General features: G+C 39.1%; 1 protein-coding gene across 1 annotated transcript in view; it reads left to right on the forward strand.

The window, feature by feature from the left end:
- The first annotated feature begins 1742 nt into the window (after positions 1 to 1742).
- LOC128943104 (uncharacterized) overlaps positions 1743 to 25439 on the forward strand; it is a 42405-nt gene continuing 18708 nt past the window's right edge. The window contains exons 1-3 of the mRNA XM_054285912.1: positions 1743 to 1971; positions 13128 to 13206; positions 22372 to 22652. Of these exons, the coding sequence (XP_054141887.1) occupies positions 1743 to 1971; positions 13128 to 13206; positions 22372 to 22652 (589 nt within the window). The remainder of the gene's footprint in view (positions 1972 to 13127; positions 13207 to 22371; positions 22653 to 25439) is intronic.

The following is a 25439-nucleotide window of genomic DNA, read 5'->3' on the forward strand; positions in this document are numbered from 1 at the left end:
TTCTTCTCATGAAGCAGCAGTACAAACTAACTGTCATGGTATATATGTTGTTTATAGGACAATATTCTTCCACTTCCTTGAAAAAAAACTAATGAAGACTGCAAATTCACAATGATTTAATTACATTTTAAATGCACCAAGAAGCTGTAATGAAAAGATTTAAGCATGTTAGTTATGCTATCAATATTACCTAATGCAGAGAGAAAAGGAAAACCTACTAGGCAGTAAGTAACTTAAATGGCTGACATAATGTGAAATATATAAGCATTATCTGATTTTATTTTCAGGTTCTAGAAAGTAACCATAGGAATTTTCACCTCAAGATCCCCTATAGCACACATATTTTAAATTTTCAGAAAAAGCCTTGGACACCAGAGCTGAGAGCACAGTATCACTTAACAATGTTACAGTGGTAGAATAAATATGAGAAATTAAAATCCAATGTGTAAAACCTCTGAACACCTAGTAAACTATTACGTATTTTTATTTTTTGACCTGATTGTCTGTGTAGGAAGCAATACCTATTCTGGCTTTTTGTCTGTTACTTTCCTGAAGGTTTCCTGTTCCCTTCCATTCTGATAATATCTATCCTAGTTTATCCAGTTGCAATGTGCATGTGCCTGGCTACTTTCTTTGAGGTAAGCATAGCTAGTTTCTACCTAAAATAATCAAAATTCAGATAGATCAATAGTTTTTGTTTGGGTTTTTTTTTGTTTTTGTTGTTTTTTTTTTACTTAATGAACCAGTAAAGTGACAGAAAAAAAATTAGACTAATATAGGAAAAACATAAAATAGTTCAATGAGGTAAGTGTTTAAAAGTTTATCTGCCAGAGATGCATGGCTCATCACTATGGTATATGCGGTTCGTTCATTGATGGTGTGATTTTGGGATCCATCAAGTACACAAAATCAAAGGTAGCAGGATCAGGACAGTTCAGACAACTGGAGGAGGTGGCTTTAATCAATCTGGGAGCACATGGACTGGCCGGGTCTCCAAAGAGCTCAACAGGACACTTCATGCCATGGGTTCGGCCTCCAGGAGAAGGCCTGGCCTCTGCCTGGTGATTTAAATGCCAAAAGGAAAGAATGTGTACAGGGTGCAGCAACGTGTATTTGGCCTTCAAAGGCAGAGAAGGTCAGAGTCCGGCTAGCTGAGGTTAAGGCCGACACCTCGCTGCATATCCTGCCAGCACCCCTCAGCGTCGTAAGGCCTCGGGCTGTACTGGCTGCGGACTGGATCGCTGCTAAACGACGAGAAGGAAGGAGCCGGACACTTGCCCGGGGGGGAGGCTAAACTTAGGTTACTGAGAAGCCTATGACATCCCAGCGAATGACAAAGAACAAAGGGTGCTTAGGGTTTATAAAGGGAAGGGGTGGACCCGGGAGGGGTTTACAGAAGACCAATGTGGGGAGAAGAGGGGATGAACTTAACACAAATGACATGGTGGAGAGCCCAATAGGTACCAGGTATGGGAGGGGTCCCGGGACCACAGCCAACCACAACCCCCAAAGAGGAGAAGCTTCTGGAATACTAGGTGGAGTGGGGGTGGTGATTGACTGGCCCAGGGAGGAGGAAAAGCATACATATAAGGGAAAAAGGGGAGGAGGAATTATATACCCTAACAGATTGACAATAGAACTGGCAGGGCTGTGGCGGGAAAACTGAGGAGGGCAGAACCATTTTACACAAAATGGGGGGGGGGAGCAGATACATAAAATGGGGGAGGAACTAAAAGAACTTAATGAACGCACTACAACACAGGGAACAAGTAAGATGCTTTTGTGTGGAGGCTGATACACCTTGCTGCATTACAGATCTAAAAATTCCCCTCAGTACAGATGAACCAGTGTCACTCTGGAGTTCTCAGAGTGAGTACAGAAAGACATCAACAGCCCGTTTGTGGGAATTCCAGCTCCTCTGCCCTTGTCACCAGCATGCCTCATTGCTCCATGTAGTCACTGGACTTGCAGGTAGGTTCAGCTGTTATTTCCAGGCACTCATAGGACATTTCTTCAATATTAAATGTAGTTGGAGCTTTTAGGGAAAAAAAAAATTGAAAAGCTCCTGGGAGCCAAAAGCAGTGTCAAACTACTACGTGCCTTGTCCTATGGAATTAGCGTTTCATGTGCTTTTATCTGAAAAGGTGGGGCGGAATTTGGAAACAAGGGCTTATATTCAATGTTTGCTGTAACAGGAGATGCAGTGCATCTGCAATGCCCTGCACTTATATGTGCCTGCCAGGTGCAAACGTGGACTTGTGAGAAGGTTTCAAATGTTTCCTATTATTTGCCAGTTCAGTGCAAATATGCCAGTGCAAAGCCACCTTTTATGCAGAACTCAAAAATGCTGGTGTATATTCAAGTATTTATTTTGAATTTGCATACCATTTTTTTAAATGCAAAGTAGGTACATATGAACCCCTAGAACATTTCGGCAAGTGCTCATAAACAGAACTAGTAAGTGCACTCAGCTCTTCTGCCAATGACGAGGCAATTTGAATTCCAGATTATGTTTTTTCCAGATAATCATTTATGTAGTATTTCATGTTTCTAATAAATAGCTAGATTTGTGGAATGTATTAGGGATGTAATCATGTTGGTATTACATTTCTGTCCAGTTTCCATTATAATCAGGAAAAAATTCCCTTTGATTTCAGGGACAGTTCTGTCAGACCAGAAGCACTTAATTTTTTAAAACAATGTTAAGTGCTGCTGTCTGCTGACATTGTTTCCCAAACACCAACGATTGTTCATTGACCCAGATGTGAACTTGGTTTTTTTTCTGCCTCTGTTGATAGACACCCTTTCTCTGTTATGCTTATCTACCCTACTCAGAGACCTATTTGACTTGCTGGGATGTTGTGATGGACCAAATTAGAAAGCCTGTGAAAATTGTTTTTACCTGAGTATGTCAAAATCAGTACTAAAAAAGGCACAAAATTAACATTTACATAGATCACGGACCTGTACTTTACATTCCTGCCATTGCTCAACTGTTGGAAAGAAGTGTGGTACTTGAAAAAGAAAAAAAAGCAGCCCACTTTGCAATGCCTAGACATGGGAATGGATGCCATTCTCTGCTGCTCAGTACCTCAAGGTAGCAAGGCAACGCACTATGTTTCAGGAAATTCACAGTCATTTCCAAAAGCCTGTCCATAATTGTGTGCAAAGTTCATCCTTACAGGACACAGAGACTCTTCTGCCTAGCAAACAAATCCCTTTTTCCTTTCTTTTTCTTTTTTTTTTCTTTATTTTTAGGGGTTTTTTTCCCCCAACCTGACAAGCCTGTGAAAGCTGGAAAGGAAACAGAAACAAAATAGAAAGAGAGGCATTCCTTCCTATCTGCAGTCTGCTTCAGATGTAATGATTATGATTATAATCAACGCTGACTTTTCACAATACGGTATTTTTGACCACAGTTGGGTTCTACATGAACTTGCTCTTATACACATAAACACTGTTAATGTGCCACGGGAAAGCTGCATGATGCTTCAGACTTTCCATGCCAGATGTGTTCGCAACACGGTCCTGACACCAAAAAATGTTAGGTACACAATGATACTGAAGACTTTTCTGTTTCAGAAGAGCTATTTTGCTTGTGTAAATGAGCACATGACCTTTCTTCTCTATTATTCATTTAATGACTGTTCAGAATAACTAGGGACAAATTATGCTCTCAGGAAATACATCAGTTCAGAAACTAAAGAAGCATTGGCATTTATTTTGTTCACATTGTAACTATTTTTAAATTATCTCTGAGCTTTCTAACTAAGTGAAAATATCAGAAAAGTCAGAACTCTCTACCAGATAAGTACATTTCACTCCAAACTCAGCACAAAAGCTACATTTTATCAGGAATGAGATAACAGACAAAAAATAAAGCATATGCTCCCTAGTGATAGATTATATTATATGATATCACCTTTGAGATCTGTCCTGTTTCCAGAATACTGTAAAACTGATTATCATTGTGGTCAAAGCTCAACAGTTGTCTTGAATTTTTGGAGGGTTATCTTCAATTGTGAGTGTTTTCCTGTGACACAAGAGACACAGAAACAGCCTCTGGGTGGGGAAGCATCTAAGGCCTTCATTACTGCAGTAGGGCAGTGCATATCAAATCAGTGAAGAGTTTCATGGCAAATGCATGGATGAACATATTGAATTTCTTTAGACCAGATCAGTGCACACCTGCTCCTGTGTGCTCACCAAAACATATTGAAGAACAGATCTGGTGGCTGTGCCCTGTGCTGGTTCTATGAAATTACCACATTTATCCAAAATATAAATATATATTTTGGACAGATATACTTTAAAACATATTGAGCAAACAATTGAGCTGACACATTTGAGTAGTGAGTAGGAGAAAGGAGCAGAGTAGAGGTGAACACTGAGATAAGACACCCTCTTGAATAGGATCTGCATTTACATCACTTTTATTTTGCTCTTTTTGTAAATATCAAATCACATCTGTACTGGTAACTGATGTATGTGACTGGCTTGGAAGCATAAACACTGCAAAATGTAAAAATAAACCTGGTCGTTGTCCTGGTGCTTTCACTAACATAGAAATCTGTGCATTTAGAAACTGCATGCAGCAGTGAACTTCAGCTTATGAACTTCATAGATTTCTGTCCCACATTAACTTTATTTTCTGTAGACTGGTATTCATAACTTCAAATATCAAAAGCAAAAAGATTTCAAGAAAAGATTTGAGGTATAAATGTCTAAAATAATTGGAATAATTCTAGTCCTAAAATACATCAGACTGAACTATTTTCAACTGTATATTCTTTGCAGAGGTGCTCAATGCCTGATCATTGGTTGCCTCGATAGTTATCTTACTGATAACAGCAATTAATATCTGACTGATTTGGCCTGACTTGATGCTCAATTGATTGTACTTATTGCCTGCTCCTTCCATCTCCTTGAGATGATTTCGGGCAGTTCCTCTGCCTGAAAAATACAGGCTGATACCACTGTCCAGAGTTGGAGACAGGGGCAACTTAGAAAGCCACAGCACTCTATCTTCATGTTCAGTAGGGTCAGATGCAGAGAGAACCCTTACAGTTTCATGCTGCAACCATTAAATCTGTAGTGGGTGGTCCTTCCCTTTTCTGTACAGCACATAGGATTTGAATACCAGAGGAGTTGCATCCCCCCAGTCTGTCTTGCACTCCAGTTTAGGATTCCACAGTTTCTCTCACTGAGCACAGGGAGAACCTTTCCCCTCTGCTGAGAAGCGTAGATGATTTTACTGCACAACATCCCTTGCCCATCAGATAGGTATTAATACACTTGTAAGCAGTCACTGCGTGACACACAAGGTTTGACATTATACAGAGCTATCTGGAAGGATTTTTTTTATCCAGAAAAAAAAAATGTTATAATGGATTTCCATAGCAACTTTCTTGCACAAAGGCTATTCCATGTGTGAAAGTATTGTCTTTAAAGAATAGGGAGGCTTACATTGTGTTTAGACTAGGACAAAGATAAATGCACCAGAAAGGCAGCACAGCCTCTTGGAAATTGTTTCTGTGTAGGCAAGAGGAGAATGTCATGCAGTGTTGTGCAACTGGACATGGGCTGTGTTTTGTGCTGTGCAGAAAATTGATTGCAGTCTTCTGAGTACATTTACGATAACATTTGCTGGCAAAACCATTAATCTGACTGTACTGACTATTGTGCAACATCTACCTCTTCAACATCTGTGAACAACACATATCATTAAATTACTGTGCTGCAAGAAACGCTGTTAAAAGCAAATTTTAATGGTTATTTCTTAGCAGCTCTGAGGGAGCGCTGGCAATCATATCGCTTCTTCACGGGAGCTAGATGGCTTGAATCACTCAGAGAGGCTTTGCAGCAGTGGAAGATAGGTTACTGAATTTAAATGATCCAGTACAATCATTAGAATTCCTGAAAATGTCTACAAGTCAGTGCACACAGGTATTTTCAGATTACCCTTTGAATACAGGAAGATTGGCAATGAAAAGAAAAAAAGAGATGGATATGAAAAGACTGCTAGGCAGCCTTTCTCTGTTACAATAATAGACCCAATTCTTGAGTTGCTAACTACTTTTTGCTGCTATTTAGCAGTTACAGCTTCAAGAGAAATAAACAGCACATACTAGAAAAGCAAACCATTGTTGCATTCATGACCTTATACCAAACATCCTTCATACTGAGCTCGACTGACTGGCATGCAGATTTGTTTCATAAACAAAAAGTAGTGTTTTCTCTCTAAACAATTCATTGTGAGCAATTTGTCATTGCAAACAGCTTCTGGCAGTTGACCAACTCCTTTCAGATAATCCTTCTTTAAACCAACTGGCCATTAAAATCTTGCCTCCCAACAATGGCACCAATTAGTTCCTAATGAATAATTTGTCTGGATTACTGTATTTGCTGGATGAGATGGAATGAAGCTTGTATGTCATAAGCAAAATTGTTAACACTAATTTATCATTTAATTGCCTTTCTCCTCATCTAAATAATCCTGGGTCATTTTTAACTCTCTTTTTCACGGGCAGCAACTGAATCCATAGCATTTATAAGGCCAGAGGAATGTGTTTGACTAGAGCTATTGATTAGGTCCTATATACACATACTTCAAAATTTAGGTCATTATTTCCCCTTTATTGTGTGGAAAAAACACAGTAAGTTCACAGAAGTAGTAAATAATTAGGATTTAAATTCAGCACATAAATAGTGAAAGAACATGCAAGCATCACAGTAAATGTAAAGTAATTAATGTTTGAAAATAGGTAAATAGACATTATGAGTCTACTAAGTTCATATTTCTGGAATGTGGAGCTACTAATTATAGCTTGGAACAGAAGAATATGACTATTCACATTTACACTACATTCTTTAAAAATCTTAAAATATGTCTTATATTTCTTTCTTTTACCCTTTTTTTCCTCTCAATCAGCAGATTTTTAATTTTCTTTTAACGGCTGTAGGTGTGTTTAGTGAAATGAATTTATATTAGTTGTATGTGTCTGAAAAAAGACTTAAAAAGAAGGAGTTGAAAAGTAGAACACCTGAAATTCAACTCATATTGTCATGGTGATCAATTTTTGTTCAGCTTCCTGTGTTGTCTGTGGTCTGAAAGAAGTCATGTCTGCAAGGTGTGACTCCATTTTCTCATCTGAAAAATAAAGACACTAATCTTTCTGATCTCCCAGGTGATGTCTGATGCTAACCTCATTGGTTTCTATGAAAGCCATAGGTAATTTGGAGATGAGAGCAACAGAAAGGTCTATAAATAAGATAAAATAAAATTTGTGAAGGAAGCATTGATTTTAGTCAGGACTGATAATATTTCTTGTCAATACTGACATATTAGTTTCATTTTCCATTATTGCTAGATATTTCAGTTAAGCTAAAAAAGCATAGCTTCTCAAACAGAGTTTGAGAGGCCTTATTTATTGGACTATAACCAAGTTCCAGTGGCTGTGTAGCTCCAGGGTAAGCTGCAAAGAGTTATGTTATATAAATATACACAGGAGGTCTCTTTTTCTGTTTCAGCCTTCTAGACTACAGAATCAAGAACACAAACATCATAACTAGATGATGTGAATCAGGGAAACATTTTCCCTTGTAGAGAAACATTCACCTCTCACCGGTTGTCCATTCCCTTGTCTCTGCTCTATGACACTGCAGCTTTGTAAAGAAGCAAAAATTGCATGAAGGGTATATTGCCTGAGATAATTAAGGCTGTTGTAATTTTCAGACTTCTCTTGCATTGAAAATTAACAAGTCAATAAGAGTTTGGAAGGCTAAAGGGCTGGAGATGAGGTCACAGTGTTTCTTTGTTCTTCTGGTCCCATCATTCGTTAATAATTACTATGGAAGGGATCAAAGAACCTGAAAAGAATTGCATTCTCACTGCCAAATGCTGCAGCAGTGACAGCAAAAAAAAAAAAAATTAGACAGTATGGAAACAAAAAATGTTAGACTAACAATTTCTCTGTCATATTACCAGGTTGATCCTTGATACATTAGTACACCTGAACCACAGAGACTATTTTTTTTATCCATGTCCGTAATCCTTTCTAGCAATTCCACAAGGTATCTGTAGTAAAACAGTTGCTTAAAAAAGATCCAGAGAAAAAGTCTGTGTTAAAGTGCAAGATAGCCTTTACCCACCTACAACAAGTGCTGATTCTCCGACCAAATGGCAACCACAAATCTGCTGGAACTGGCGGCAAGCAGCTGGCAGAGTTAAAACCATGCTAGCCTCATTGCTAGGTCCTGAGGAAAACAGGGGAGTTACAAGTTCTTGGATTGAGTGGCACTAATGTATCTTCATGTGTTAGTTGTCTTAAAATATTTTTCACTAAAGCCAGCAAAATCTATAGCGTGAAAAACCAGTTGAGAGCATTTGATTCCAAAGGAATTGCACATGATTCTCACCAGAATGAATATGTGCAAAGAAACACAGTCTTGATGCATTTTTTCTACTTTTCAATTTTCTTGTATATTCCTGAAATTAAAGACGTTGTGATTAAATAGATATAATGTCTGTGGACATGGATGCCTAAATGCGTATCCATACACATATACATAATTTATATTTATGCTTAACTACATATCTGGCTTCCTTCTGTTATCCAGATACCAATCCTGTACGCAACAAGACTCCCAGAAAAACTCTACAAGAAAAATTCTCTAAGAAAAAATATACACGAGGCATATCCAGGACTAATTTCTTTCCTGTTTTGCTCAGAGTAGGATTTCTATGCTTTTGTGAATCACGTAGAGAGTTTTCTCTTATTTACATATGTTGTTAATGTTTATTCAAGGATAAAAAAGTATGCACTTTTATTAATATTTATGCAACATCATTGAAGGTGACGGTTTACTTAAATGTTAAGGACAATTGAAAGCTTTTTATGAGCACAATCCCTTTTAAAATAGAATGCACTTATAATTATAACTTTTGTATCCAAATACAGTTAACTGACAATTCAGAAGCAATTAGTAATAAAAGCTGATTATCATATGGCTTGCATCATGTCTCTGTGTGTTTTAAATCGCCTGCTTCCTTCAGTACAATCAGTCTTCGGGGCTAATCTCTCCCACGTGAGTAATGCTATAAAATTGCCTTCACTACAGAGCAAAAGAGAAATTGTTTAAGTAAGGGTAGAGACTGTATAAATCATAAACCACTCTCTCAGATAAAGGCCATTAGGTAGGTCTGTGTACAAATTTGACACTTTGTGTCCTTGCCTTTGACAGCCGTTTGGAAAGGCTTAAATATACAAGATCTGACTAAAGCTTTCAAAAATTCATCATGGAATATTTGTTAACCTTGTTCTTCGTGATAGCTGTAGAACAAAGATAATACTCTTCAAATGGAGATAAATTACAGTCTTTCAAAAGATTATCACCAGTCTTAATCGAGTTTGCTCCTACAGCTGAACGGTCAGTGACCTTGTTACTCGCACAATAAACATACCTGCTGTTTTACGCTCACAGGGAGCAGGTTTACTCCAACCAGGCAGCTGAGAACAGCTCCACAGGTTTGTTATGGTTCTAACTTCTGCAGATAAGGCAGGAAATCCAGCTGGTTGAAGAACAATCTTTGAATTACTTAAATACCAGAATTCGTGAGACTTATTTCAATTTCTAATGGAGCTTGTGCATACAGATCAGCTGTCCTACAGACATGCTGGATGCTCAGCAGATGTAAATCGGCATGGCCCTGGAGATTTCCAGGGCATCACACACACCTACTCCACTTCAGCTGAGAGGCTGCCCAGGCAGCTGGCTGCCCTTTCCTCCAGCAACAAAGGAGCTCCGAACTGACGGTGAGGGATTCTTAACATGCAGCTATGTGCCTTTTCAACGACCTCCTTTTGGTTTTGTTTTATCTCAGCTAAGAGTACTCATACACCTCCCTATTTGACATAAACATTTCAGCACCCATTTTTCATATTATAACACATTGGCTTGACAGGAACTGCACTGCAGGGAGTTGGCACTCGAGCCAGTTATGCCCTGGCTCTCTTTCTTTGCAGAGATGTTGGGGTGGAGATTAGATTTTCATTATCTCCTAATGGCATTAAGTCCTGCACTGTATGAGTCTGGAACTGTCCATACCAGCCCACACTCAGCAGAATTGAATTAAACATCACAGGTTTAATATGCAGTTTTTGCAGAGAGAGCACTTTTTTTTTTTTCCCCCCCTATTAGCAACATGACCTTTATTGGAATCAGCACCTCTTGATGTTTCACAATGGCACAGCATGGTAAAGGATGAAGCTGGGGTGAAGGAACAGCTCTGTCTCCTCTGAAGCAGCCTGTGCACTAGTGAGCACAGCTGTGTGAGCACAGTTCAGTCAGTCCTGACATGAAAGGCAAGCCAAGGCCACTGTAAAATAAAGCATTTGGCATCACAGCCACTACATACACTGGAGCTATGACACTCTCTGCTTTCTTCTTTTTAGTTTAATAGCTCTTTGGTTTACTGAGTATTTTTTTCATACTTTAGGGGGAAAAAAAAGGCCCATTGCAAATGCTGCTGAGTGCTTCAATGTCTCAGTGACAGTGGAGGTCACTCAGCACCACACAGAATCAGGCCATTAGCAAAGACATCCTATCAAAAACTGAAGAAAAACTCCAAAATACTACCACCCAAAAAAATTTAAAAATAAAAAAATTAACATTTCTTAAAATTGCAGACAAATAAATAATAATATTTTGCTCTCACCCTAGAATTTCAGAAAGTATTTCAAGGACAATAAAAATAATAATAAAAATAAAAATTGGCTATTGATGATGAACCTTCATAAAAAACCAAAATCATGTTTTTGCTGTTTGATATTCCTCTGCCCTCTTTCATATCTGATTGGTCTCCTCATTCTCATGATTTCTTTTGCTTCTGTAATTATTAAACTGTCCCTACAATTTTTCCTTATAAACTTCTACCGCAGGCTTTGGATAAAAGAAATAAAAATTCTTTGAGGCCTTTCACTCACCCTGCTGCTACATGAGTTGATTATCCCAGGAAATGGTTAATGGTGCTAAGTGTTTTTATACACTACAGCAAACCCCAGGATTTGACTGTTGCTTTTGTAAGTGAGCTCATATGATTTTATTTTTTTAGGGGAGAGGAAAGAGTCTGTTTTAATCATATGGCTATGAACTGAGCTTCATTTTCTAAGAAAACAGCACATGAGACTTCCTTCACAAAAACAACAATAAAACCTTAGATCCACAGGGTGGGTTTTTGTGGGTTTGACACAAAATTATTTTGCACAACCTCAAAATTATGCTTACAAGGCACAAATAAGACAAAGCTAAGCAGATTCCAGTATTTATCTTTTTTTAGCTATGCCTTTGGGTCAGCTAGATTGTGCTTTATGAAGAGATAGCTGTGAATATCTCTGCACCCTCCTTCCCTTGCTTGCTCTGTAAAACAGCCTAGGGCCTTTGGCAGGACCGCTGTATTTACAGAGGTCACCATTACTTGACTTGTTTTGGTTTGTGATTACCAGCACACCACACCAAGCTCTCTGGCTCTGAGGATTGCACTGGGCTGCATGGCACCCATGCAGGCACAATAACTTCACGCCACCAAGGTACGACGAGCCATGGCATCAGCTGTCACAGGCATCTTTTCATTAAAATCCTTTCGTTAGGATTTTTCCTGCTGAAGCTGAGAAGCTTCAGCAACAAAGTGTAAGCAATGGTTATCTGCTGCTGTGGAATGCAACAGGTGGATCCGTGATTGATCTCCTGTGGATGTTCGGATTTACTCACCACTCACGGCAGAGCTGCTCTCGCTTTCTGCCGGGACACAGACCTTTGTTATTCATTCTTTTCTATTCTTAGCTTAGCTAGCCTTCTGAGAACTTTCCTTCTATTCCTTTCAGTATAGTTATAATGTAGTATATATATCATAAAATAATAAATCAAGCCTTCTGAACACGAGGTTAACATTCTCTCCTCTCTCTTCACCCTACAACCCTTGTGACCACTGTCACACATCAGCCACAGACCTCTTGTTCAGTTGCTTCCCCGAGCTCACAGCCACATTGCCCAGGGTAAAAATCACTCACCTGCAACACTCTGGCCCGGGAGCTGCAGTGGAGTCAAGTGCACCATCCAGAGCTAGCCTTGGCCGACCCTTTCAGCCCAGTGACAACCTCTGATGCGCTACTTGAGGGCTACGAGGTTGTCTTGACACAGGGCTTCTGAGGGCATCTTTGTTGTGGATTTTGGCTAGTATATTTAGCCTGGTGAGGCACGTTAACACTTAGGTGAGTTTGTGCAAACAGGAACTTTCAGACCATAGGCTAACAAACACAAATTCTGGAGGGATCTAGGGGCACATACACTCTGTACTTATGCATCCAAATCAGCTCTCCTGACTGCTCTTTTACTCACAATGGTCTTGTGAAATTAGGCCACTTAATTTTACAGAGTAAAAAAAGCTGAGTGTTTTAAATTTTCAGCTGAAAACCTTCAATTTGAAGAGAGACCTCACATTAGCAAGGAGCTGCTAGAGAAGAAAGCTTTGTTTTCTTTGGAGAAATAACTCTGAGGACTTCATCAGAGTGCATCCGGGCACTATGATAGCACACTATTAAATACTAGTGGATAAACTAGCTGAGGGAGACAAAAGAAATTTTGAAATCTTGTGTAGTGGTGAGACTTTTATTATGCTGCACATCTATTGCTTGTGACACCTGAGTTTCTGCAGGTTGCCAAACAGTACATTCTCTTAATCAGTAACCATAATAGTGCTATTTGTTTGCACTCCCATGTAAGAAATTAAAATGGAGACTAGAATTGTCTTTGATCTCCTTTACTCTTTTCCTGCAATTTATTCTCCCATTGTTATTCTGTATTAAAGGCTTGCCACCTTGCTACAGCAAAGTATTTTGGGGCAGGTCATACACATGAAGGGTAGAACTCGGTGCTTTTTTGTCACCCATAATCCCAACAGAGCAGGTGATGGCCCAGCCTTCCAGTTCCTGCCACTTTCTGGACAAGAACTTCCACCACAAAATACAGGCTGAGCACTCTGATTGTTTTGAAGAGTCAGAAATACATTGCCCATGTAAGTGTGTATGTTCTCTAAAAAAAGACTAAGCGTGTGACTTTGATATTTGCAGGTGGGGAATTATGTAATTGTCAGGAGACAACTGCATGCAGCAAGACTGATCCCCTCTCAGCTATGGCAACTCACAACAGGTTAGACAAGCTACCACATGCAAGGTTTTTCTGTATGATTGCACATTTGACCTTCCAAATTCTAGCCTGAAATGTCAGTGATAAATATTTTTGTTTGTTATACAACTCTAGCAATGTAATTGTTTTTACTACTACTCTTCATTTTTATTATTCTATGTGGTTAACCCCAGGATTCTAGAGGAACCTTTGTTTGTTGTATTACACATGTTAATTTTGCTTATTCTGCACATTTTTCCCTTTGCATGACCCAAAAATAAGGCACAGTGAATCTGTGGCAAGTAGCCACAGTTAAGAAAGAGTCTAGGGCTCCACAGAGTTGTTTGTTCAAAGGACAGCCAGGACAGAATTGGTTTGCAGAGTTTTTTGTTTGACAAGAAAGCATTCTTTTACAGATGCATTCTAGAAACCCGGACTGCAATTTGTCTCGTGGAGAATGCTTGCTTGCTTCTCTGTTTGTTGGTTTTGCTTCCTTCTTTACTGCTGCCTTCATCTGTTCATTTCTTTCCTTGCCGTGTGTCTTCTGCTACCTGTTCCTCCTTCCTGTTGGGAGAATGGGAGAAAACATCCTTTTCTTCACTGATCTTTTCATACTAGGACATCTGGACCACACTAGTTTTTGTGTAGCATTAAAGTGGTTAAATCAAAAATGAGCTGGAACATGACAGGAGTTATGTACAAATGTTATAGATAAGCCCTAGAACTTGGATAATATTTATTACAATTGTCTACTGTCACAAGCTGCTTTAGGCCTTTCCCAGTCCTTCCAAAAGTCTGCAAAGCAAAATAAAATTATGTCACTGCATTTGTGGCAAAACTTGACTACTGTTCATGGGTTTTTTCTTGAAGAGTACTAAAAAAATAAAATGACCATAACAAGGACAATCGGCAGTTAACATATCTAGCTAGACACAATTTTACATGAAGATGTACAAGATGTTGAAGACACACCTTCAACATTCCCTGAATCCTCGCAAGTGCAAATGATAAATCATTTACCTAAGTAGCCAATAAAATTGGAATGCTTGATCAGAAATCTCAATTTACATCTATAACACAAGAATTCCCATAGGATTTTGAGCATGGACTATTTATAGCAAATGCATGAATTGCATTTGGGATAGCCTCAATGCCATGCTATATAAAACCTCCATATACTCAATACGGTGATTTACCCAAAAAGTTTTTCCTGGGAAAATATTAACATTAGGGCTTCCTTTCTTCCACCAGCGTCAGCGGTGTTCACTCCTACCTGCATTTGCTTATATGCAACTATTTTAAATGTTGCAGAAGAGAACACAGTTCTAATATCAAAGAGAACTTGTCTCCTACTTTGGTGCTACTGCAGTGTCATATTAACACACTTCCCAAGTGAAATATACATTTTTATAACTGTGACTACCATTCTAAGATCAACAGGTCAAGCATTTTATCAACAGAGTGACAATGGAATATCAGTAGAATCTAATTCCCCAAGGTGGAAGAATTTAAGCTCAGTATTCTTTCTATATCGTGCTGTATTTCTACAAAAAGCCTAAACGGGAATGTTGGACTTCAGTGGGTAAGTCAGCCTACTTAAGTACCTGCTTTGCCAGGCAGAACCTAATTTTCTCTGTTAGTTTGGTAAGGAATAGCCTTCCAAAACTAAGTGCTTTAATTCAGGGGTTTTTTTCCAAATTTTATCACGCCGCCCCTTCCTCAGATTACTTAGGGCCAGATTTTCCTAACAGCTCTGGCCACACCAGACCACTTTAAGTTGGCCAGGGTTCTAGAGAGGGTTCCTTGAGTGAGCTGCATCCAGCGTGTGCCTCTGCATGGCCTGGGGGGATCCAGGCACACCCCAAGGGGCGCAGCACAGCCAGCACGCACAGTGCTGGAGTTGCCATCCCAGCCAGGGGGACACAGCATCCTTGCTCAGGGGAAAAGTCTCCAGACTGGACCCTCCCCCTGTGGAAGGCCATCTGAAACCTTTCCTTTGAGGATCATTCCTTTAAATATGAAGTGTAAAACTTGCACAGAAAATAATCTCATCTGGGGTCTCTCCAGCCTGAGGGAAATTAAGCCATCACCTCAGTCTTCTTTTTCGCTACCCAAATTGCCAAATTATAGGGCATTTATGGTCTAAGGTGCTCATAAGTTTTTTTTGCTGCAGCTATTTCATTTAAAATAAAATACTATAAGATTACCAGGACTACAAAGTGGGAACAGGTTGTCTAGAATTTTTTTTTTATTCTTTCTTCTAAGTGCTGTGCATATAGGCATGGAAAGGGACAAAGATAGACACAACACATCTTATTAAACAGACAACTTTGCTATATTAGTCCACAAAGGCAGAGCTAGAAGACAGTGAGACTGCATAAGGACATGGAATACTAATGTTAAAAAGGAGAAATACAAACATGCAAAGCTAATTACAATTGATGAGAGTACCATGAAGCATTGGAAGATGTTTAGTCAGAAAGAAAGGAGGACAAAGAAAAAGCAGGAAACTGAAAAGAATGCAGACAAGCAAAGCTACAAAGGCTAAAAGCTGTAAACAGCAAGTAAGGCACTAAAGAGGAGAGCAATTAAAACATTCATGAAAATAATATCAGGCCATTAGTGATTTCACTGTTAAAATAAGGATTGCCTTTGTCTGATAAAATGAGGCTTACATCCACTTATTAAGCAAAAGAGCCAATGTGGATCATAATGAAAATTACACCAGCTACTTTGTGGATAATGATTCAGTTTTTTCAAAAGTTACAAGAAAATTATTAAAGAAAATTGAAGAAATACTTTTTCACTCAGTCATTGTTAAAACTCGCATGAAGAAATCATCCTGGAGTTTCTTTTCTTGTCTTTCTGTCTCTTATATATTGAAAGGGGAGGGAAACTACCATTCCAAGTCCTTAGACTGAAAGCATCCATCATAGACATGTCTGTCTATGATGCCATTGAATCCAGGAGGTGAGGAAATCATGCTACAAGCTTGAATTTCTAAATGAGCAGACCAAGCACTTTATTTGGTGTATTTTCAATTCTACTTTTCCTCATGAGCAAAGCACAGAAAATTTGAAGATGGCAGTTACACTCGGACATTAATTGCTGTTTCAATTGCTTCTTGTTCAAGATGTCTCAATAATAGTCCTGTAAACCACAGTGTGGAACAAAAATTAAATTCGGACATCTTATTGGAAAAAAAATGGAGCAAATCAACATAATAAATTCTATTGCAGTGTTTTTAATCTCAAGAAATGCTTTAAAGAACCACTGAGACTTTGTCCAGATGATGTCTCCAGCATAAATTTGTTTTTTAAAAAGAAAAATCCCCCAAATATTTTTAACTAGCTTAATTATTGTTAATTATTTACATTTATATTAAAATAAGTTAGCTAATAATGAAAACACCTAACTAATAAATAAAAAATTTAAAATAGTTATATCAAAATATGACCTACAAATAAACAGTAAAATAAGATATATTAGTATTTATATCAATTTTATCTTTGCATTATTCATTCATTGGCTTAGGGATTAGACTAATGTCCATTGAGCCTGAGAAAAATCTCCCCCTCACATTCTGGAAAGCTCAGGATTCAATGCCCAGCAGGATACTCTTGCCTGACATCCAAGTCACACTTTTGAGGAGCCATGCTGAGAGGCACCTCCGGCCTTTGCACATAAAAAGTGAATTATATTATTCCTGGATATTATAAAGTCTTCAGAGGGATTTCATTTGGGACCAAAGAATGCTGACTGAGAGAATCCAGGACAAAGAAGAAGCTGCAGAAGTTTCAGGAAGCATATAAGGAGTCGCTGAAAAGACTTTAGCATCCTTGCTCACACCCTCTGAGGCATTTGCATGCCTACATTTATTGGGAAAATAATAATAATGTCTGTTCTCATGCATATATGGTGTTCATTTGGACTACCCTTTCACAGCTTTTTCATTTTCCTGAAGATTTTGCTGATTCACTGCTTTTATTTCTAATAAATTAAAATATTTTGCCCTGACAGATATTTGAGATAACTGCATTCTGTCGTATAAGAACCGGGCTGTCACTTATTTCTGTGGACTTCCTAGTATCCTAGTATCCCTAATAGCTCCTGCAGAACTCATAAAAATCTTTTATTCTGTAATTTGGGGGAAACAACAATATATGTAAATCTATTTTTGAAAGGTCATAACTGTCTATTAAACTGCACAGCACCACCAGAGAAAATTAATTACAACTTTCCTTGATACGCCACTCGTGAATTAATTGATTTAAAATGTATATTGCTTTTCATCAAACAGCCTTTAATAAACAGAAATCTTACAAAATATGATGGGACACATTATGCAGATTTTCCCTACATGTATTTTCTTCTAGGTTTTCACGGCACTTTTCCTCAGCAGTTCTCAATGCTCTTCATCCCAGAGGTAACCACTGCTTCTTTTACAGCAATAAATCTGAAGGCAATTTTTTCATCGAAATTTTGGAAATGTCCTCTAAATAGTAATGCTCAGCTTTTGGTTTTTTGTTGGTTTTTTTTAGTTATTAATGTTATTATGGTGCAATTTTCTGCTTGTGTGAAAGTACAAGCAAGCTGCCAAGGACAGATGGAGGGAAGAACATCTCAGCTTGTTTCACCCTCAAACATGCAATCCAATTACAAGCTGTAGTACATGCAGGTTACCCTGTCTTTTAACTTCAGTGAGGCAAACACGAGAAGACACGAAGCTGCGACTTGAAGCACTGAAATAAATGTTGTGACAGCAGAAGCTGGGCCATTTTCTGCTTCAGTCTGTACGGCAAAGGCGGCGCTTTGCCTGCCGACAGTGCGCAGGTGAAACGGCAGAGAAGGATCAGTGTGAGCATTTGCTGTTCGTTACAGCGCTTCCAGATGTGTGTTCTCAGAAACTGCATCTTCTCCCATGTGATCAGAGGTCAGGAATCCCTTCGAGCAACATCACCGGGAACCAGCGCTGGCAGCCGGCACTGTTAAGGCAAGGCTTGATGGAATTCATGGAGATTAGGATACTGTTGGAATGACATTGCTGGAGATTGAGGGATTGCCCACACTGAGATGTTTTGGAGTCATCCTCAAGGAGAATTTCACCTCCTAGTTTTCTATAGTTGTCATAGTCAGGTAACAATCAACCTGAAAGGAAATAATTTTGGCTCCAGGAGCAGTTTCTGTCAATAAAAGTCTTGACTTTGCGGAAGTTTAGCCCACTAGTTTAATCCACGTTCCACACTGTACATTCATTCCTCTTTGGGGCATGCCACAAAGTCTTTCATATCTTTTGTAGGTATTTAGCAAGTCTGCAAGTTGGTAAAAGAATGAGTTGAAGATTACAGGAGACTTTGCTGATTTTTTTATGATGTGCTATTGCCAGACCTCCTTCAGGAGTCTGTGAGAATCTGTTAACAGGAAAATTCATAATAGGCAATCCAATGAATAAGGGGTTTTACTGGGAAATACTACATTTTCCGATTGAGTATTAAGTTTTAGAGGATTCCAAGAAGTCTGGAGAGTTACCAGAAAATAAAATAAAATGGAATTAAATAAATAATTCCAATCAGTAAGAGATGAAAGTACAAAACAAGGTAAAGTCTGGATTGAAACATTTAACATTGTTTAAAGAGCTCCATCACTAACTCTTCCCTTCACAGGCTTATTCCTATAGCAAATATTTTTTTAAATATTTCTTTCCATGTGTCATTGCCATATGTTTTATATTGCTTAGTTTTCCATAAACAGAGCACATACACACATTTTACAGACTATTGATCTTTTTCCTGTTCTGAATGATGCTGATGGGAGTTTTTTCCCCTGACTTTTATGGGAAAGTTTTTGGGTTTTTTGTTTTTGATTTGCTGTTTTTTGTGGGTTTTTTTAGATACTGAACTATACAATGTGCTGTTGGGGAGTTTGGTTCTTTTCTAAGCTATTCTTATTGTGACTAAGTAGTGTCTAACAGACTTTCCTGTTTGGAACAAATACTTCTGTCAGTCAGCTATCCCAAATGCTCATTTCATTAAATGAGGTCTGCCCAGAGCTCTGCTGCAGTCGCTGAGGCCAGCTGGGGCACCTCACCCTTTCTTGGCTAGTACACATCAAGGCCTTGCTCATCATCTCTTCACGCACTGAGAGCACCAGTTTGAACATTTACACTTTTACCATGAGACACATAAAGCAGGAAAACTACATCTCATAAGGCATGCGGCTAAGCGAGGCGAATCACAGCCATGAATGTATCTCTGAGCAGCTCTAATGCTGTTGTCAGACACGCTTAGCCAATTAACCATTGGATTTTGTTTGCTGTAATGTCAGCTTCCCTTAAGTAGAGAAGAGTTGAGGGAAGAGATCACAGAAGTATGTCAGGAGGTTAAAGCCGTGCCATGAGGTCCATATGCCGCTCCTGCTGCTGCAGAGGTCCCTGCCTTCTCAGCTGCTGGCTGATCCTCTCCAGACCGGTGTCACCTTGCAGACAGAGCCACCACAAGCGCTTATGTGCTGTGCCGTGAGCTGGGATCAGGAAACCGATACAGCTCAGAGACAGCCCTTGTCTGTCTCCGCGTGTTTCAGATGGATCAGTTGCCTTATCTGCTTTTAGTCTCTGCTTCACAAGTGCTGCTTCTGGCAGGCTGCTGGTCAGCACTCTGGAGGGAATGGGAACTTGAGGTGTGCATGGGAATAGCTGTGATTTTGGCAGTGCCGCCAGTTTACAGGTGCCCAGTCCTGCAGCCTAAGATTGTCAATAAATTATGAGGCTTCATGACACAAGGGTTCCATGGATTCTTTTGTCTTATAAATTAGACATGACTGAAAAAGTCTGTATAGTACTGGTACAGAACTTATAAATAAACTAGGAATGGAAACACACATGCAATGCAGACTTAGCAATAATTTACCAGAGCTGCATTTTTCTCCTTTCTGTGTCTGTTCACAACATTAAGTCATTCAGTTAAGCCCTCTCTTTATTAAAGTAATCTCTTCTTATTTGTACAGGATGGCCTTTTCTTATGACCTATTTTAATGATAGAAACAATATACAATAAAGATCATATATGGATCCTTTGTCAAGGTTATCCCAGGTAACGCAGAGGTGAGCAATCAATATATCTGTTCAACAGAGAAAATATTCATCATGTATATTTCTACTAATTCACAAAAAAGTTATCATGGTAAGGAAACACTAGAAAGGGAAAACTGATGCATATTGTCATATTCTCAAAGGACTGTGTGCAATTAGTAGAGCAGTAATGAGAAGGTTAACATTTATATTCCTGTATCTTTCTCCACGCAGACAATCTTGCTGATTATAATTGGAGGATTGTTACCAGAGGAACATTTTTACAAATGCCTTATTTCCCATGACCTGTCCAGGAAAGACCAGTAAAGTTCATTTGTACGTAAGGAAAGGGAAAAGAACAGAATTTTCCATTACAATACCATCCTAAATCTTCCTTTTAGGGCCATGTCTTTCACAGTGATACACCATGATGATACACATTACAGAATTCTCACTTTATAATTATTCTTCTAGCAAATGGCAGCCACTGGAAAACAAACAAACAAACAACCCAACCAAACAAACAGAGAGCAGCACCACCCAAGGTTGCAAAAGCTTATGTGAATCATTTGAATAGCATTTGTCTCTAGCAGATATCACCGCAATGAAAGAAAACATGGTGCCAACTCATACAACTCATTTTAACCGCTGTTCCCAATGGGTCAAATGTTGACATGGCCAGGGAGACGTCAGAGCTGGTAGGGCTAGAGCAGTGCAGTCCACTGGGGTGTGAACAGCTTCCACCATCTAAACAAATCCCAATTTCATGTTGATACAGCTGCTCTTGAATCCTCAGTTTGTTTTACCTTAGTGAGGTCTAAGTTTTAGGACCTTGCCTTGAGCAATGCTCTGTTTACATGTGATTTTTAGGTGTTGGCTGCTAATTGTACTATACTTGAAGAGACCTGAACTCAAAAGATCTTGAAAAAAATTTTATGTCTCTTTTCGTCCTGCCATACAACAGTAATACCACTAAAAAAAAAAAAAAAGAGTCCTGTTGCTTGTCATGGTTGATAAAATAAATATGTTTTTCAATCCGTTAGTGATATAGTGCTTTCAGCAGAGGAGTGAATAATACCAGGTGTTCTGTGGGATAGAGACATTGTACTCACATTTCGTTTCATAGGAAACCATGGAATAAAGCCATGTTTGCACTCTATAGCTGGAAACAAAGGAGGGTATACTCTTGAACTGGCTGCCTTCAGTGTGAAATGTGGAATGAGAATGGCTTTGTTTACTGTGAGGAATGTCACTACCAAGTTTCTTAATCCTTTGTCAACACTGAGCTAATTCAGCTTTCATAAAGACAGGGTAGGGCAATGAGTAAATGGATCAGTTACATTCTTCTACTATCGCACTACATTAACATTAGAGTTTACAGGTCGCTCTGCTGAAAGGACTGTCTAAAATTTATGTTTCACAGGGATTTTTTTGGCTAAATCGTTGTCAGACTTTATTCTATGCTATGCTTTAGGAATACAAACAAACAACAGGAGATATCTGTGAAACAAACATGATAATTTTGCAGTGATCTCAGCTGTGCAGTAATAGCAATTAAAAGCTAAAATACCTCAATGGTCACTACAATTAATGCCATTAAAGTAATTAGGCTCAGCAGCTGTAGGGTCAAATAAAGATAGCTCTGTAAATGACAATATGGCAAATGAAAATTACTGACATTTTCATCTAAATTATATTCCGTAAATTATCTTCTTAACACTAAATAAATAAAGCCATGATAATTCAAAGACAGATTACAGACGGAAACTAGCATAACTACTTGTTCCAGAGTTGGCTAGTGTTAAAATTTAAATGTAATTAATAGCCTTTACTCGCTGCCTCTGGTTATACATGGTGTTTCTCATTTACATTCCTTTGCAAGATGCTGACAGCACTAAACATCTGAGAAGAAAGATCTCATCCACCGGAGGAAAATGGTTCTTCGTGTTATAGCGCTGATAATGGACATGGCTGCTGCACTGTTCTAATAATAATGACCAGGAAAAGGAATGTGGGAGAGGGAGGCTCCGCGCTGTTTTCTTTTCAGTTCTGTGTTCCAAGCCTTTCCTGGAGTCAACGTGAAATGTAATTGCTCTTTTGACCTCTATCTTCTCTCTCCCCAGGTCCGAGGAAGAGCTACACTGGTTGATTATTGCAGGAATGAAAGGCGCTCTGACCTTGCCGACCGAACGCCTTGCTGCTTTCAGTGCTGCCCATTATGCGGGAGGCAGGCGCTCCCGGAGAGGGGCCGGAGCCCGCGGGAGCGGAGCGCGGCTCGGCGGGCAGGCCGCCAGCCGGGACACCCGGGGAGCCGGCCGCGGCAGCGAGAGCGGGGGGCGGCACCGAAACGTCGCCAGCACACGCTACAGAGAGCTCTCAGACGCCGATCACAGGTTGCTCCTTCGTTAGTAAGGCTTTACATCACCCACCTGAAATAAAAAAAAAAAAAAAAAAAAAAAAAAAAGGAGCCGGGGCGCGAGGGAGAAAGAGGACTACAGCGGTAGTGTTTTCGCGGTGGAATGGCGGAATGTGGCGGTCATTAATTTTTTTAAAAAAATAAATAAATTAATTAAAAAGCCAACAAGCCAAACAAAAAAACCAAAAAAAAAACAAAAAAAAAAAACCAAAAAACCAAAACAAAACAACAACAACAAAAAAAAAAAACCAACCAAAAAAAAAACCTGAGCCCAAACCCGCATTTTCCGCATTTTTAAAAAGGGTGGACAGATTGTTGCTGTATAAGGATCCATTGAAAATACTCCTCCAAGGAAAATGGGTCAAATATTCAGTTGCTATAACTATGCTAAATTGGAAAATATTCACCATAAAATCTTCCATAGAATATTTCTGGAGTTGTAAAAGGCTGGAAAACGTACTAAATGCTATGTTTGACGGATTCTCTTTTCATGTGTGCGTGTTTTTATATTTGAGAAACATACATTTCAGAAAACCAAAACCTCAGAATTCACAGCAGTAATAAGACATTAGTTGAAATTATTTCCTATTACTCTGACTGTAGCTTTCATTGCCCTAAGCCAGCTCCAATGACTGGCTGAATGACGTTTGTAACTTGACCCAAAGATAATACCGAGACCCAGGTGGAGCTCTTGAAGGGCACTGATAGTTTGAAGACAGCTCATTTTAATTGAAGCTGCCCAAAAAGATGTTTAAATAACATGGGCATTTCATTTAGAAGCTGAGTTTATCTCAGCAGGGTCACGAGTATTTCAATGTCATCATGACTTGAATACATGTGTCTCTAGTGACTCATACAGAATGAATTGGCGCTCTTTTGTTTGGTGGGTTTTGCTTTCTCTTTTGTCTCAGTCATTTATGCCTACCACAGAAAAACTCAACCAAAATACATGCAAGAAACCCACATGTTGTCTCCCCGGGCTGATGCAAGGACAGGGTGACTGCTAGACTGCTCTAATGGTCTAAGCTAATGCTGCACTCTCGCCTTCGAGGCACTGCCTTGCAATGACAAACAGAGACCACATCATGGATCCAGCGTCCATGCTGCACATTCCCCAGCCCTGCCAGCTCTCCGTGTGTCCTGCCAGGCTGTGGGCAGTGGTGATGGCTGCTCTTTGTGGCAGCAGGGCCAAAATATGCTGGCAATCCCTGCACTGCCCCTTGCCATTTCCCATCTCTAATCTAGAAAGCAAGGCACACACTGTGTCTTCACAGGCACTTTCTGCCTTGAAAGGGTGGTCTTATCAGATCACTGCTGCTCAGAAAATGAAGCTCTGCACCACACTGATGCTGTGCTGCTGACCAAGAAGCCTGGAGGAAGAAAGCCAAATAAACTGGTTAAAACTTATGACCAGAACTCAAAATATAGTTTCGTCATTGCTTGGGCCAGAATGTTTGGACCAGCAAGGGAGAATCTATCAAAAGTCTTTGTATATTGTAAAGATAGTTAATGACTTTTCTTTTTAGAAGGAATGCTGCCCATCAAGATGGCACTGAGGCGATCTGAGTTTATCTAAGTTTATCACCAATACATTCCATGCAGTTATATCTCTAATGGAGCTCCATATAATCAAATTCCTGATTCATTACTGGAATTTGTGACTATGACCAAAACTCTCATTCAGCTTCTCTGTGATAAATAAAACTGGCTGCACACCTCAAAACTTTCACAATGAGGCTTGTTCCCCAGTCTTTCAATTTCTCTTCTAATTCTTTCTGCATTTTCTCTGGAATATCAACAGCTTACTTGAACAGAATGCTCCTATACAAACTATCCTACTAAAAATATTTTGAACCTTATTTGAGAATCACCCAGCCTTGTTATTCAGTTGCCTATTCCCCATGGGCCTCCACTCATTTTCAGAGCTGCTGAAGTCCTCTACCCTGAAATACTGGCTTCTATTATTTGCTCTGAACTGAATTGCTATATGGTAGGTCTGGTTCTTTTCTCCTTCCTTTTGTTGGAAAAAGAATAGCCATAGTGTTGTGTGAAAATGAAATAAGCCATGCTTTAAAACACTATGTGTAAAGAACCTGAGTGAGCAAATACAGGGGATCCTTTCATGCAGTTACCATACTTTCAATAGTTTTTCCATTGAATAAATACAGATTATATTCTGTATTTATATTGTTATATTAACACTTTACCTTATAGAAAAAGGGCATTCATATTGAATACTGTTTGTGCTATTAATTTTATTAATGCCCTGTGCATTTTAAGAAGCAGTTGCCAGGATTAGTGAGAGAAATGGGAGCATATTGTACAGGCAGAATTGACATAGCAACAACAATGAAGCCAGGTGACTAGGAGTCTAACACACAAATGACAGTAAATATATTTTCTTCAACACACTGAGGAGCTAAGTGAGTTTTTTCCCCATTCTTTACAGAGTTCAAATCCCTGGCAAACAGCTTGCTGCAGCTCAAGGTATTTTGTTTGGAGAAATCTGAAAAGGTTAAGCCAACTAACACCATGAAACAAATGGATCAGAAGTATTTGAGCTCTGGAAAGTCAAAGTATTAAATAAATTGTAAGTTCATACTGTGCCAGTTCTTTGTTTTCATTGTTTTAATTTGAAAGATGAAGCAAAATACAACTACATTAGATAAAAACATAACAAAATAAAAAGGTATGAGTAACGTGACATGACATATATAAAATAGTAAATGATTGTTTTTGCTCAGTCAGTTTACGTAGAACCTCAGCAAACCAGCT

Source organism: Melozone crissalis, unplaced genomic scaffold (genome assembly GCF_028551555.1).
Source record: "Melozone crissalis strain CALT ecotype California unplaced genomic scaffold, PUWL_Pcris_2 ptg000005l_1, whole genome shotgun sequence".
NCBI lineage: Eukaryota > Metazoa > Chordata > Aves > Passeriformes > Passerellidae > Melozone > Melozone crissalis.